Genomic DNA, 13,710 nt, shown 5'->3' with positions numbered 1-13,710 from the left:
AGTTAAAACTTAATGGATGAAAGATACATTTGTTACAGATTAATAACTCACCACTCTGAAACTCTTGCTCCAGTCCATGTTGCCAAGCTGGTCGGCAACGATGTACAGATGAACTGAAGCTGTTTACCGGCTTCTCGCTGGCCCGCCCTTCTCTGCTTCTGATTGGCTAGTAGTCCTTAACTAGGAACTGCGCATGTGCAACTCCCAACAAAGATCATTTAGAGGCAAGATGTATCACTCCATAGCTAAAACGAAGTCTTCAACACACAGGGTGAAAGAGGAGCTGCAGCAATGTGCAGTATGACAAAAAATTTGGTGTTTTTTGAAAATTAAACCATGTAAACCCGTTCTGGTACAACCTCTAAATAGGATTTTGAACCTGAAAATGAGCATAATACCACCTCTTTAAAAATAAATCATACATTATGAGAGCATGCAACAACAATAAGATAAAAGAAAACATTAATCCAGACATTGTACTTAAATAAGTACTATTACATGTTTTTTATTTTAGAGCCATAACAAAGCCATTCTTAGCAATACCAGTAGATAAGCATGACAGTAGTGCCTTCTAGTGTTCAGGGGTCCGTCAAGTTGTGATACGTACATTCATGTTGGCACAGTTTTGGCTAATATATTTGTAAGTTGCTGTTAAAACAGCATTATGTGTTGATTTTGCAAGGCAGTAATGTGTTTTGTTTTTTTGTTTTGTTTTTTGTGGCAGTGGTTCCAGGTAAAAGTTTGTTATTTTGGAATTAAAATTCCTTTGGGTCTGGGGCTTTGGCTTCTTTTTTGGGTGACTGTGCTTCCATTCTCAGCAGCTGTAGGGAAAAACAAGAGAAAAGGAACCAAACTGAATCTCCCCTTGCATTTACATGTTATCTTTCGGATGTCTTACCTGGATAATGAATACATAATGCAAATACAAAATCTCAGAATGTCTTCTTCAGCCAATCATAAGTAAATCATTAAGTACAATTGACACACTTGGCTATGATCAAGCAGTCACTGAACATAATACAGACTCTGAAGTATGTTTTTCATACCTGACGTTGTTCTGGATGAGGTTGGATCTGTTGACGCTGGGGTTAATGGGAGAGGCTCCCGGCAGCTGGCCTGGTCTGATGGGCTTGGCTGAGTTAGACACAGAGAGATACCATGGGTCACATACAGAGAGCAAGTTAAGACACCCCATGTTATTCAGAGTTATACATACAGTTCTTATTTCTTTATCCAAGGAGGGTTGAACCAAGGGTAACTAAACTTGGTTGAAGATACTTGAAGACGTTTCACCTCTTATCCAATAGGCTTCTTCAGTTCTGACTGACAGGGAGTCTCAGATTTGTGTGTTAAGTTTGGAGCTAGGGCCAGGGTGCAGTTAGCCTATAGCGTAAAGATTGCGAACAGGGGTTAGTAATTAGCCTGGCCCCGTCCAAATTATAAAAAAAAAAATACACCTACCACCTAACACTAAAGCTTGCCAATTTATATGTTATATCTCATTTGTTTAATTTGTACACAAGCAGAAATGACAATAAACATGATATGTGGTTTTTGTGGGAGTTATAGTCACAACACATACCTCACTGTAAAAGCACAAATTTCCTTTTAACGTTTCTGTCTGTCTACGGATTAAACAAGACATAGTACTTGTACATTTAGTGAGCTTAAAGGTGTTGGTAGGTGCATACTTGAAATTTAGACAGTCAGATTAGCTGTTTATGGTATTTCCCCAAATGCCAAACTATTTCTTTGATTTAAGATTTGATGCTTGTCTGTTGGCTCAAAATAATCTTTGGCTATGACTCTATTTTTAGTCGTGTACAAGATATAGTTCCATATAGTATGTGTATCTGTGTTCTACCTATCTGTGCCGAGGGTCTCCTGCCCATGTTTTTGGGCTTGATGGTGTCCTTAATGCGCTCCACCTCCTGCTCGTAGCGCTTTCGCTCGCGAGCTGCATTCTCTTTGGCCTCCTTCAGAGCAGCCTCCAGGGGTTTGACCCGCTCAGCGGTGGCCCGCAGGCGCTTCTCCAGTTTAGGAATCTCCCCGCGAAGGTCAGCGTTGTCCCGTAGCAGCTACAGAAGGGACAAAAGATCGCACAAAGAGTGAGGGATAGAGAGGGATAGGAGAGGGAGGAAGTGCTGTGGTAATTGTGCGTTTGGTCATATTTGTACCTGCTTGTGCACTTTAGTGAGTTGCTCAAGGTTATTCTCCAAGAAGCAGATCTTCTGTTTCTGAGCAGCGCTGCCTTCTGTATCATCTGAGTCCATCTGAGCATTCTGCACAAGCACAACACACAGCTTTATCTGTAAACCAATTCCAATCCATGTTGTACCTCTGCATTCATTTATCAGTTTATCTGATTTGTTGCTTTCAGTTCTTCTAACACAATGTCTATAAGCAAAGCATCCCATTTATGCCTGCTTTGCCTTTGTTTATCTCAGCAAGCCTCAGTCTGGGGGCTGGAGTGCCACACTGAGGGCCTGGGTCCCTAATTTGGAGCTACGACCATTGAAGAATCAAATGGCCTATTTATCACTATTTAACACTTTCTGATGTGTTACCTGGATTCATTAACATTTCATCATCGCGCAAATTAAATGGAGTGCAGCCGGTGCATGAGTGAAATATGGATCTGATTGTCTCATTGCAGGTAAATGTCGTGGTTTGGACAACAAGGGCTCCTGTGACATTACACTAGATTAGAGATTGAAATCACACACAAAACCTGATCACAGGATTATAATTACACCGATAATGTACCATGACCAATCATCTTCCAGACAACAGGAGGACATGTACACACTGTCAAGACATACCTTTTTGACTCTAGTGGCTAAGTCTTGGACAAAAAGCCTCCTGAGGTTGTGGAGTGTCTGCAGCTCTCGGGCCTGTATGGAGGCAAGGAAACCCAACTCAGAGAAAAGAACAGTCTGTGGATATTAAAGGCTTCACCAAGGAGCTTTGAAAGTGTAGTCAAAAGAATTTCACTACACTATTACAGCATTACTAATAAAATGAAGAAGGATCTCAGAACATAATTTAGCCATCAGATGGCATGAAATTAAATCCTCTCTCATATTGCTCGTCATTTTATATAAAGCAATAATTCAGTTACCAAGTTCCAGCATATTGGTGTAGAAAAAGTTATCCAATCACATACATGTGGTACTTTAGAGAGAGTGGTGCTTTTTCAATTTTCACATTAAATGTCATGACTCTGGTCTATGTAAATGAAATACTGACCTGTCTACTCCATTTGTGGATAGTTTGCACTTTCTCTATACTGTATTTTTGTATTTATTCTACAATGACTCATAACGGTTGTGCTGAAATTGGTATTGAATTGGAATTGCTCATTCAAAAGTTAATATCTATAAAAGGGGTCTGCTTCTATACATTTCTTTAAAGGTGTGCACTATTCTTTTGATTGATGTACTGTACCTCTGGAATTAATGTTGGGAAGTGTCCTTGGGAGATTTTCAGGCAACACTAAGGACACTGATTTTTTACCAGAAATAGACATATTGACACAGCTGTCAGTGATTAAGTGATTTGACATTCAATGTTGGTGACCCAAATCCATAGTACATATAATGTGTATACAGTATCTCTCTAATAAATCTAAATGTTAAATGTTAAATCTAAATCTGAATGTTAAATGTAAATTTAAATGTTAAATGTTAAATCTAAATGTTAAATGTTAAATATAAATCTCAATGATAAACATTAAGCTAAATCTTTAGAAAATATGCAAATAGACTTGTAGTGTCCCTGACCACACCACTGATCGTGGATCAGCCACGGGATGCGCATGTGAAACAAAGAGTAAATCAGAAAGATAGATTAAGATGGTGTTGGATGCTTGGACATATCGGATGGAGAGATAGACACTACACTGAAGGAAGGCTATGCACCAACTCAAACAATTAATGAGATAATGAATGTTGTTTTCCTGTGATAACGGCATAATTTTTTCTCGGGATCTCGGGATCGGCAAGTCGGTTTGTAAGGATAATTTAAGACTGGTTTTCACTGTCTGCATAAATATAGTGTGTGTAAAGATGCAGCGATTTGCTTTGCTTGTCAACATTTTTTAAAAGGAGGGCATAGGTTTCATCTGGAGCTAGCATTTTACAACAAGTTCCTTAACTGGCGGAAAGTAACAGCATATTTGAAAAGCCATCATGAAAGTGTGGAGCATAAATTTGCGTTGGAATCATGGAGTGAGTTAAAACAAAAACCAAGCGTTTTGGCGGCATGATTACATACAAAGTCAATGCAGAGAGGCGAATTCCTGCGAATTCGCACTGGGCGGCGCAAAAGTGGCGTTTGTCGCAACATTCTCTGCTTTGCGCAAGTTCAAATTTTTCAACTTGAGCGAGAAATTTGCTTGACGCGAGGTTGTGAAAGCCAATCAGCGGTGAAATTGTTCAAACGTCACCAGCGGCTTCAGAGTGTTGTTTGTAGAGGACCTGGTGAGCGGTGTAATGACAATCCGCTGGTCGACGGAGAGCTGCTAAAGAATGGGGAAGTGTACGGGGAGCAGCGCTGCAGCTTTTGGACAAATAAATACCTGTAGTCGGTCTGGATTCTGCTCTGACAACTACGCTGTTTACCCGCAGGAGGAGCTAGGAGTTAACTGCTTTTATTAAATTAGCTTTTCACTTTAGTTTTTGGGATTAAAACTTGATTTATCTTCACTCACGCTTCTTGGCAGCTAGCTTCCGTGCACATCCGGTTCCACTGTTGTTGTTAGCGTCTGTTTGGCGCCCAGAGCTCATATTTATATAAAAAACTGACAAAACTGGACATTGCTGGGAGAAAAGAAAGTGAGGAAGTTGAACTACCTGGTGAGTTCAGAAAATATGTCTGTAACTTTATTATAGCTATCGTTGTACTTTACTGTGAACAGGTTAGCATAGCATAGCCCAACTCGATCTGAACTCCATTCAGAAAACAAACATTTTAAAAGTTGTTGTCCTGCTTGCTGACAGACCTGACAAAGCATGAATTCATATGTTTAACAAATCAGCATCATATTGTTGTTATTTCGGCATCCGTTTGATCTGTTTATTGCAATTAAATCACAGCTGTAGTATTCGCGGGTTGTGTTTATTCACTTATCGCGTTGTGTGTGAACACTCAAAATGTCCAGCGGTCAATCGTTATGATATTTCTGTCTGATCACAAAACTAAAGCGAGGCGAATATTAACTTCGCTTTTACTGTGAACACACCTTAACAAGCAGGACCAGGAAAACTGAGAGTTGGTTCTGGAGAACCGAAAGTACATGAAAGCTGAGGTGGAATGCTACACTGCTCGTCAGGGGATCTCAGCATAGCCACAGTGAGGATGAGGACTCATCCAATAGGGGTAATTTTCTTAAACTGCTGCATCTTATTGGGATGTCTGATGCAAAAGGCGATGCTCAGTCAGTAATATTCAGTATAGTATATTCAGTCAGTATATTTTAACTGTTGTGTTATAGTGCTATAGCGCCTCTCTCATGTTGGGACATAACAAATTAAGAGAAAGGTTCAGAAAGGATGTACCAAGGCAATGTATATGCACACATGCACATAGGCTTAAAGTGGACCGTGTGCATAATGTTGATGCTGCACCAGTTTTGTGACACACTGCAAATGGTTCATACATTTTTTTCGGGGTTGAAAATTGATTGATTGACATTTCTGGATCCAGATGTTACAGTTGAATTTTTTAAATGTCACTTTGTCAATTCTAATTGTATTAAAATTATGGTAAAATTATCAAAATTATTTTCTGTAATTTGTGCAAACTCACCCATTAGTTATCCAAGGAAGGTTAAAATCAAGGGCTACTGGACTTAGTTGAAGATACTCAAAGACGTTTCGTCCCTCATCCAAGAGACTACTTCAGTGCCTTCCTTGGACAACTATGACCTGGATAACTGAGAACCTTCACAGACACCCTTTGAGTAAAATAAAGATTTAAATGGACATGCCAGTAACTCACCACCGTCTCTTCCAGTCCCTTCAGGTCTTGTCTGGCCTGCTCTCGCTTGTCCTGCAGCACCCTGCGGAACATAAAAATGGATGTTAAATAATGCAAATAGTATAATAGGAAACTGGCGGTACTACACTATATGTAGAGGAATTACGTCAGCTCTTGCAGCTGGCGGCTCTTCTCCTGGTCCGCAGCCTTGAGCTTCTCATGCTCCACCCTTAGCCTCTCCTGCTCCAGCATGATCTTCTGGTTCAGACTACACGGATGTCAGTAACAGTATCAGTATCAGTACAGAACTATTAGTCACATTTAGAAAGACAAGTGTTTGATAATGCTGTTGTGTCGTACTCCTGCAGCTCTGTGATGAGTTTCTCCTTGTTGTCAAGCTCATCTCTCAGGCTGCTGATCTGTTTCTGATGGGCCTCTCTGTGAGACTGGATCTGCTTTTCCACAGCTTCCTGAAGACACACAAGCATACAGCTATTGTCAAAACTTGTAGTTGGAGACCACCACATGTAAGCGACAGCTTAGTTGTACAGTACCTTGACTTCATTTGCAGACTGGATCTCATCCTCCTTCTCCATGGTGTTGACTTTCTCTAAAAGGATACAGAAATATTACAAAAGTGACATTGATAAACTAGTATTCTGTGTATACTGCTACAACTGCTGCAACCTTTAATGCTTTTAGTTGACCATTTTTTAAAACATAATAACTACATAATGTTTATTTTTTAAGCAGTGGTGAACAGTAACTAATTACTTTACTCAAGTACTGCACTTAAGTACAAATTAGAGGTATTTGTTCATTACTTGAGTATTATATTTTCATGCCACTTTCTACTTCTACTCCACTACATTTCAGACCGAGATATTGTACTTTTTACTTCACTACATTTATCTGACAGCTTCAGTTGCTAGTTACTTTACAAAGCAAGATTTTTACACTCAAAACATATGAAGAGTTTAAAAAATATCATGTTTAGTTATAAATTAAATTAATCAATAGTTTATACAAGTACAGCTAGTTGACAGAAATTTAATTGGCAACTGTTTTGTTTGTATTGTAAGTAAGTTTTTATGTAAAAAAATTTCATGATTCCAGCTTCACAAATGTGAGGAGTTGCTGCTTTTTCTTTCTGCTTTGAGTACTTTTAATTTTAATACTTTAAGTACATTTTCCTGATTATACTTGCATACATTTATTTAAGTAACATTTTCAATGTAGTACTTCTACTTGTAACAGAGTATTTTTACAGTGCGGTATTAAAACTTTTACTTAAAAGATCTCAAAATTTCATCCACCACTGATATTGAGTCCCTATCAAACAGTAATGTCCATTTACAGTAAACAAGCTTTTAAATTAATACATCTCTTTTTATGGACGAGAGCAATGTGCGGATAAAAAACATCAAAATTTAACTAAAGGTGAACAAAATGTCAATATGCAGTTCAGTGTTTGTGGAACTAGGCTCCTCTGTGTTTTGGGGCAACAGCTCTACAGTTTTTCTGTGATTTATCCTCTTTTTGTGGTATTCCACAAAAACATCACTTTCTCATCTTCAAACCCAAGACAACTGTGTATTTCCTATACACTTCAATCTCAACAACTGTTATTGTGCTGAAGTTAGTCTATGTTATAATCATTATTGCCAATATAAAAAGGAGCAACCTGGATTTACCTCATCAGCGACTGTATTTCCATTCAAAATATCCACAAAATGTCAGATGAATTATACTGATATGATCATTTCAACAGATATATAGTGTGATAACATTATAAATTGTTATCAGTGTGATATTTATCATCCTGACAACTATTTGTAATTGTTTTGAATTCCTGAAATTTTGAATTCCATAGAAATATGTAAGCATTTCTTTTGTAGGAAGCAATAGGAAAAAGAAAAGAACAACACTGGCCTGTCATATATACATAAAGAAAATGTTTCCCAGATGTTTGTTTTTGTTCCAAAACCCAAAAAGAAGAAAAAAAGAAAAAGAGTGAAAATTATGGAGAGCTGGCATTGCCAGATTTGAGTAGCAATTTCTATGATGCTCAGATTAAGCATTTAATGATTTGGATTAGTGACACAGCAGATCCGAAATTGAAAGGAATATACATGGAATTAGTACAATCATTAGGTTTAATAAAAATCAAGAAGAAAGAAAATGCATTTATGATAAATAACTATTGTGTCACCAGTACAGTTAAGATATGGAGTAGAATTTGCAAGGTAATGGACATCAATGAACATGAAATGATTAATTTGAAGGAAATTCCAGAATTTAAACCAAATGCAATAGATCTGTAAAATTACGGTTCGGTTAAATTCTGGCAAATGTTCACTGAACATAAGATGGATTCTTTTGTTTTATTATTTTGTAACATAATAACACACCAAATAATCAGTTATATAGATACTTGCAAATAGGTTATTTAAAAAGTAAACAAATCAAATTCATGCAGAATATTGATCCCCTTTGAAATATGTCATGAACAATAACAAAAGGAAAATTCAAAAATACAATAGGCAATGTGTATACAATCTGACATGGGGTATGTTTTTATTTCACACTTGTATTGGCAATGTAAAAGTCTGTTAAAGCCCCTTTGAAATGAACTGAATATTTCTTGACCCCCAAAATTTATTGTAGATATAAACAAAGATCAAGCACTCAGTGCTGGAGGAAAATAATTAATTAATTATTTTATATATATTTTATTCATGCAAACTATGAAATACATTTTGGTTAGATGTTTTTAAGTTTATAGAAGAGTTTTTTTTTTAACTCTGTATTTAAAAGCAGCATATATGTATCATACTGGGAAAACCTCCAACTGGTCTTAGGTAAGATGAAAAGTATCCTGAGAATCACAGCACTGAACCAACTTAAAAGAGTGGGGAAAAAAACAAACCTCCAAATGGAAAAGTATGATGAAAGAAGCACAACTTATGGAGAAAGTGACTCACAGAAATGGAAAATATCTTTGTATCAGAAGTTAAGTCACCATACATACATATATTATGTGTATATACTGTAAATACATGTGTGTGTGTGTGTGTGTGTGTGTGTGTGTGTGTGTGTGTGTGGGTGGGTGTATATACAGTGGGTACGGAAAGTATTCAGACCCCTTTAAATTTTTCACTCTTTGTTTCATTGCAGCCATTTTCCAAAAATCAAAAAAGTTCATTTTATTTCTCAGTAATGTACACTCAGCACCCCATCTTGACAGAAAAAAACAGAAATGTAGAAATTTTTGCAAATTTATTAAAAAAGATAAACTGAAATATCACATGGTCATAAGTATTCAGACCCTTTGCTCAGTATTTAGTAGAAGCACCCTTTTGATCTAATACAGCCATGAGTCGTTTTGGGAAAGATGCAACAAGTTTTTCACATCTGGATTTGGGTATCCTCTGCCATTCCTCCTTGCAGATCCTCTCAAGTTCTGTCAGGTTGGATGGTAAACGTTGGTGGACAGCCATTTTCAGGTCTCTCCAGAGATGCTCAATTGGGTTTAAGTCAGGGCTCTGGCTGGGCCATTCAAGAACAGCCACGGAGTTGTTGTGAAGCCACTCCTTCGTTATTTTAGCGGTGTGCTTAGGGTCATTGTCTTGTTGGAAGGTAAACCTTCGGCCCAGTCTGAGGTCCAGAGCACTCTGGAAAAGGTTTTCGTCCAGGATATCCCTGTACTTGGCCGCATTCATCTTTCCCTCGATTGCAACCAGTCGTCCTGTCCCTGCAGCTGAAAAACACCCCCACAGCATGATGCTGCCACCACCATGCTTCACTGTTGAGACTGTATTGGACAGGTGATGAGCAGTGCCTGGTTTTCTCCACACATACCGCTTAGAATTAAGGCCAAAAAGTTCCATCTTGGTCTCATCAGACCAGAGGATCTTATTTATCACCATCTTGGAGTCCTTCAGGTGTTTTTTAGCAAACTCCATGCGGGCTTTCATGTGTCTTGCACTGAGGAGAGGCTTCCGTCGGGCCGCTCTGCCATAAAGCCCCGACTGGTGGATTGCTGCAGTGATGGTTGACTTACTACAACTTTCTCCCATCTCCCGACTGCATCTCTGGAGCTCAGCCACAGTGACCTTTGGGTTCTTCTTTACCTCTCTCACCAAGGCTCTTCTCCCCCGATAGCTCAGTTTGGCCGGACGGCCAGCTCTAGGAAGGGTTCTGGTCGTCCCAAACGTCTTCCATGTGAGGATTATGGAGGCCACTGTGCTCTTAGGAACCTTAAGTGCAGCAGAAATTTTTTTGTAACCTTGGCCAGATCTGTGCCTTGCCACGATTCTGTCTCTGAGCTCTTCAGGCAGTTCCTTTGACCTCATGATTCTCATTTGCACTGACACGCACTGTGAGCTGTAAGGTCTTATATAGACAGGTGTGTGGCTTTCCTAATCAAGTCCAATCAGTATAATCAAACACAGCTAGACTCAAATGAAGGTGTAGAACCATCTCAAGGATGATCAGAAGAAATAGACAGCACCTGAGTTAAATATGAGTGTCACGGCAAAGGGTCTGAATACTTATGACCATGTGATATTTCAGTTTTTCTTTTTTAATAAATTTCCAAAAATTTCTACATTTCTGTTTTTTTCTGTCAAGTTGGGGTGCTGAGTGTACATTACTGAGAAATAAAATGAACTTTTATGATTTTTGGAAAATGGCTGCAATGAAACAAAGAGTGAAAAATTTAAAGGGGTCTGAATACTTTCCGTACCCACTGTATGTATGTGAATAATGTGCATAAATGTGTGTAGTATCCAACATATATGTCAGATCTCACGTTTTTGTGTTTAATTAGGGATGAGAGCAGTGAAGCTGCTGGAGCCCTATTGGTTTGTTCTGTTCTTCTTCTTTCTTTCTTCTTTGTGTTTGGGCAGCAAAAACTGCTGGACAGAAACTCACCAAAATTGGCTTGTAGGTTGCAAATTCCACCCACTACTGTCAAGCAAAATAAATGGCCCTCATAGACCTCATGGTGGCGCTATAATAATCAACTTTATGTTTTTGCAATTATCTCCAAAACGGCTTTGTTTAGAGCAGGGGCGTTTCCAGGCTTTTGAAACATTGGGGGCTTAGCCCAGCACAGAAATCTTTCATGTTTTAACCCCCCACCCCCCAATGCCGTCTACCCAAATTATGTCTATAAAGCAACAGTAAATTATATATGTAGCCTAAATTTATTATGAATTTTATAATTACTACTGATAATAATTCAAACTGATAGCATAAAATTGGGGTCCTCCCCCTGAAAAATCTGGGCTTTGAACACTTAATTTTCTGCATTCTGGTGAATTTCTTTGCACCAATTTATTGAGGAAATGTCTCAAAATAAGAAGAATAAAGTGTAATATAATGCAATAAGGCGGTCAGGCATTCTGTATTGCTGTCAGATATGTTTCTCCTGTAGATCAACTTTTCTCATTTAATTTAATCCCAGCTGAGTTTACATACATACAGGCACTCCTGAAGTAGCCTAAAGTCTTTTCAAATGTGCATATGGCCCCTTTTCGCCTCAATGATAAATTATCTTAATTACTGTGAATTCACTAAAGAATTATTTATTGACCAAATATTCAACAGGGTGAACATTTTCTGCACCAAATTATGGTGGAAATGTCTTTATTTTATAAAGGGATGGACAAAATTTACGTGGCAGGTGACAATTCGGACTCCATGAGAGGAGCGCACTGCCCTTCATCAGAGGAAGAAAACCGAAACTGAAAACACTTGTGATCAGACAGAAATATCATAACGATTTCACACAAATGTTCCCTTCAGCACTTCTGAAAAAGTGCAGATCACATCCGCTTTAGGGGGAATGAAGCATCCTGGAGCAGAGAAACAGTCAAACAGAGGAGAGAGACAGCAGGACACAGAGGACAGGTGTCTGCGTCGCGGTCAGGTGTGTCATGATATTCTCTCACTACTTTGCGGCGTCTGTTAACCGTTTGTGTAGCTACACACTGACCTGACACTGACCGACAACATTTAAATTGACTGATTACAATTTTTCTAGGGACAATTCAGAAGTCGCAGATATGCCCTGAAGCTGTGAGCAATGCTCGCTCTCTCGTGCTCATTCGAAACGCAGGCGGGCTGAGTAACGGTAAACAAAATGTAGCAGGATTATTGCGAGTAGCCGCCGCTCTTTGAAGACTTGCGAGAAAGGCTGCATCATGAAGATTATTGCATATTAACATGGAAAATATTTTTGTTGCTGTTGTTGAGTTACATTCGGGGCTACGGTCAAAACATTCGGGGCTAAAGCCTCGGAAAAATGACCCGGCGACGCCGATGGTTTAGAGTCAAACTTCTTTCATCATTTTAATCTCTCAATTCATCTGCATCTTTGCTTCAATGCTCTTCTGTTCTACAAATGTGAAATTATACAACTTTTTATCACTTTTCTCTAAAACCTATTTTTGCGAACTGGTCCCAGACGGTTTCGACAATTTTACCTGAGACTTTGGCAGGATCATCTACAGACGTCGCTGATCAAAAGTTATCAAAATAATTCCAATCTGTTTTTTTTCCCATAATTTTTTACTTTTGTGTATTTACGCACAATTTTACATAAATGCCCGTAAATCAAAATTGGCTTAAGCTATTGTCACCACACTTGACTAGTCTGTTCAAATGCTGGGTCTGAGCTTCACTGAGCAGTCCTGGGATATTCTTCCACTAGGGGGCTCTACACTCGCAAAAAGTTTATACCTCGTAATTCGCTGCATGGATTCGTACAAAATTCGGTTTGTACAATCTAGGGTCACTACTCAGTTGAGGTATAAAATTTGGTAATGATTGCTCAAAGTGGGCGTGGCTCATTCCAAACTTCAAAAAATCTAAGAACATCACCCGTACGTCCTAGAGAGCTGAGATGTTTTCAGAACATCCACTGATTTGTGACTAACGTTTGCCTCACTACAACCTATAGTCAATTCAGAAGTCAGTCACTCTATATTTTTCAGAATATGCTAAATCAATTAACATCTATATCTCCACAAGTCTTTCTTCAAATGCTACCAAAATCAACAAAGACATTCTCTAGATGGCCGATATCAAGTGTCGCAAAGGATTTTTAGATCGGTCAAACGGTGAGTCTGCAGTGATCTTCAGAATCTTGATAAAACTTGTACAGTATGCACAACATTTTCTTTTTTTCTCAGTTTTGGATCAAATGCCACCAAAATAATAGACAGCACACCCAAAACCAGTAGAATGATGTGTGATTTTTTTCAGAATGTTCTCACCAACATCTTGACTGTTGCAAGCGTTTAAAGTTTAAACTATCCGGGTCTGGCACATGGGATGTCACTACCTCAACTTGTGAGAAGATGTGTGGCAACAGCCTCTCACCAGTAGCTCAGTCATTAAGTCACCTACTCAGGAGATCTTAAGTTCTAGGGTTCAAATCCCCATGTGACTGAGTCAGACTAGCTCATAATGTGGTTGTTCAGATCATAGTGAGTCTAAGTGCTCTATTTTGTTTGGATCCCGTGACACTTTCTTCTTATTTTTCTCTGCTTAAAAGTGTTTGTGCAGCTTAAACTTTAAATCTTGGAAACACAAAGCAGGTGGACCGAACATTTCACCCAGTAGTCAGGTACATATATTGACACTGATCTCAAGGTGAAGCTGTAAAAATCAAGTTTGCGTTTCCCCAATTATCTTATAAGTCCAAATTCTCTCATCACTTTA

At 38.6% G+C, this 13,710-nt stretch overlaps 1 protein-coding gene across 1 annotated transcript in view; it reads right to left on the bottom strand.

Annotated features, from left to right (window-relative positions):
• Positions 1-454: 454 nt before the first annotated feature.
• The window catches only part of LOC119906255 (kinesin-1 heavy chain-like), a 29,176-nt gene continuing 15,920 nt past the window's right edge, over positions 455-13,710 (bottom strand). Inside the window, exons 18-26 of the mRNA XM_038723824.1 lie at positions 6,534-6,589; positions 6,340-6,449; positions 6,146-6,247; positions 6,001-6,061; positions 2,823-2,894; positions 2,178-2,282; positions 1,865-2,078; positions 1,047-1,134; positions 455-821 (exon numbers count right to left, since the gene is read on the bottom strand). Of these exons, the coding sequence (XP_038579752.1) occupies positions 815-821; positions 1,047-1,134; positions 1,865-2,078; positions 2,178-2,282; positions 2,823-2,894; positions 6,001-6,061; positions 6,146-6,247; positions 6,340-6,449; positions 6,534-6,589 (815 nt within the window). The 3' untranslated portion in view covers positions 455-814. The remainder of the gene's footprint in view (positions 822-1,046; positions 1,135-1,864; positions 2,079-2,177; positions 2,283-2,822; positions 2,895-6,000; positions 6,062-6,145; positions 6,248-6,339; positions 6,450-6,533; positions 6,590-13,710) is intronic.

This window comes from Micropterus salmoides, unplaced genomic scaffold (assembly GCF_014851395.1).
Source record: "Micropterus salmoides isolate LMB-PRFRI ecotype aquatic unplaced genomic scaffold, ASM1485139v1 Ms_hic_scaffold_1, whole genome shotgun sequence".
Classification (NCBI taxonomy): Eukaryota; Metazoa; Chordata; class Actinopteri; order Centrarchiformes; family Centrarchidae; genus Micropterus; species Micropterus salmoides.
The sequence above is the reverse complement of the archived record's forward strand: the minus strand, read 5'-3'. Positions and strand labels throughout refer to the sequence as shown.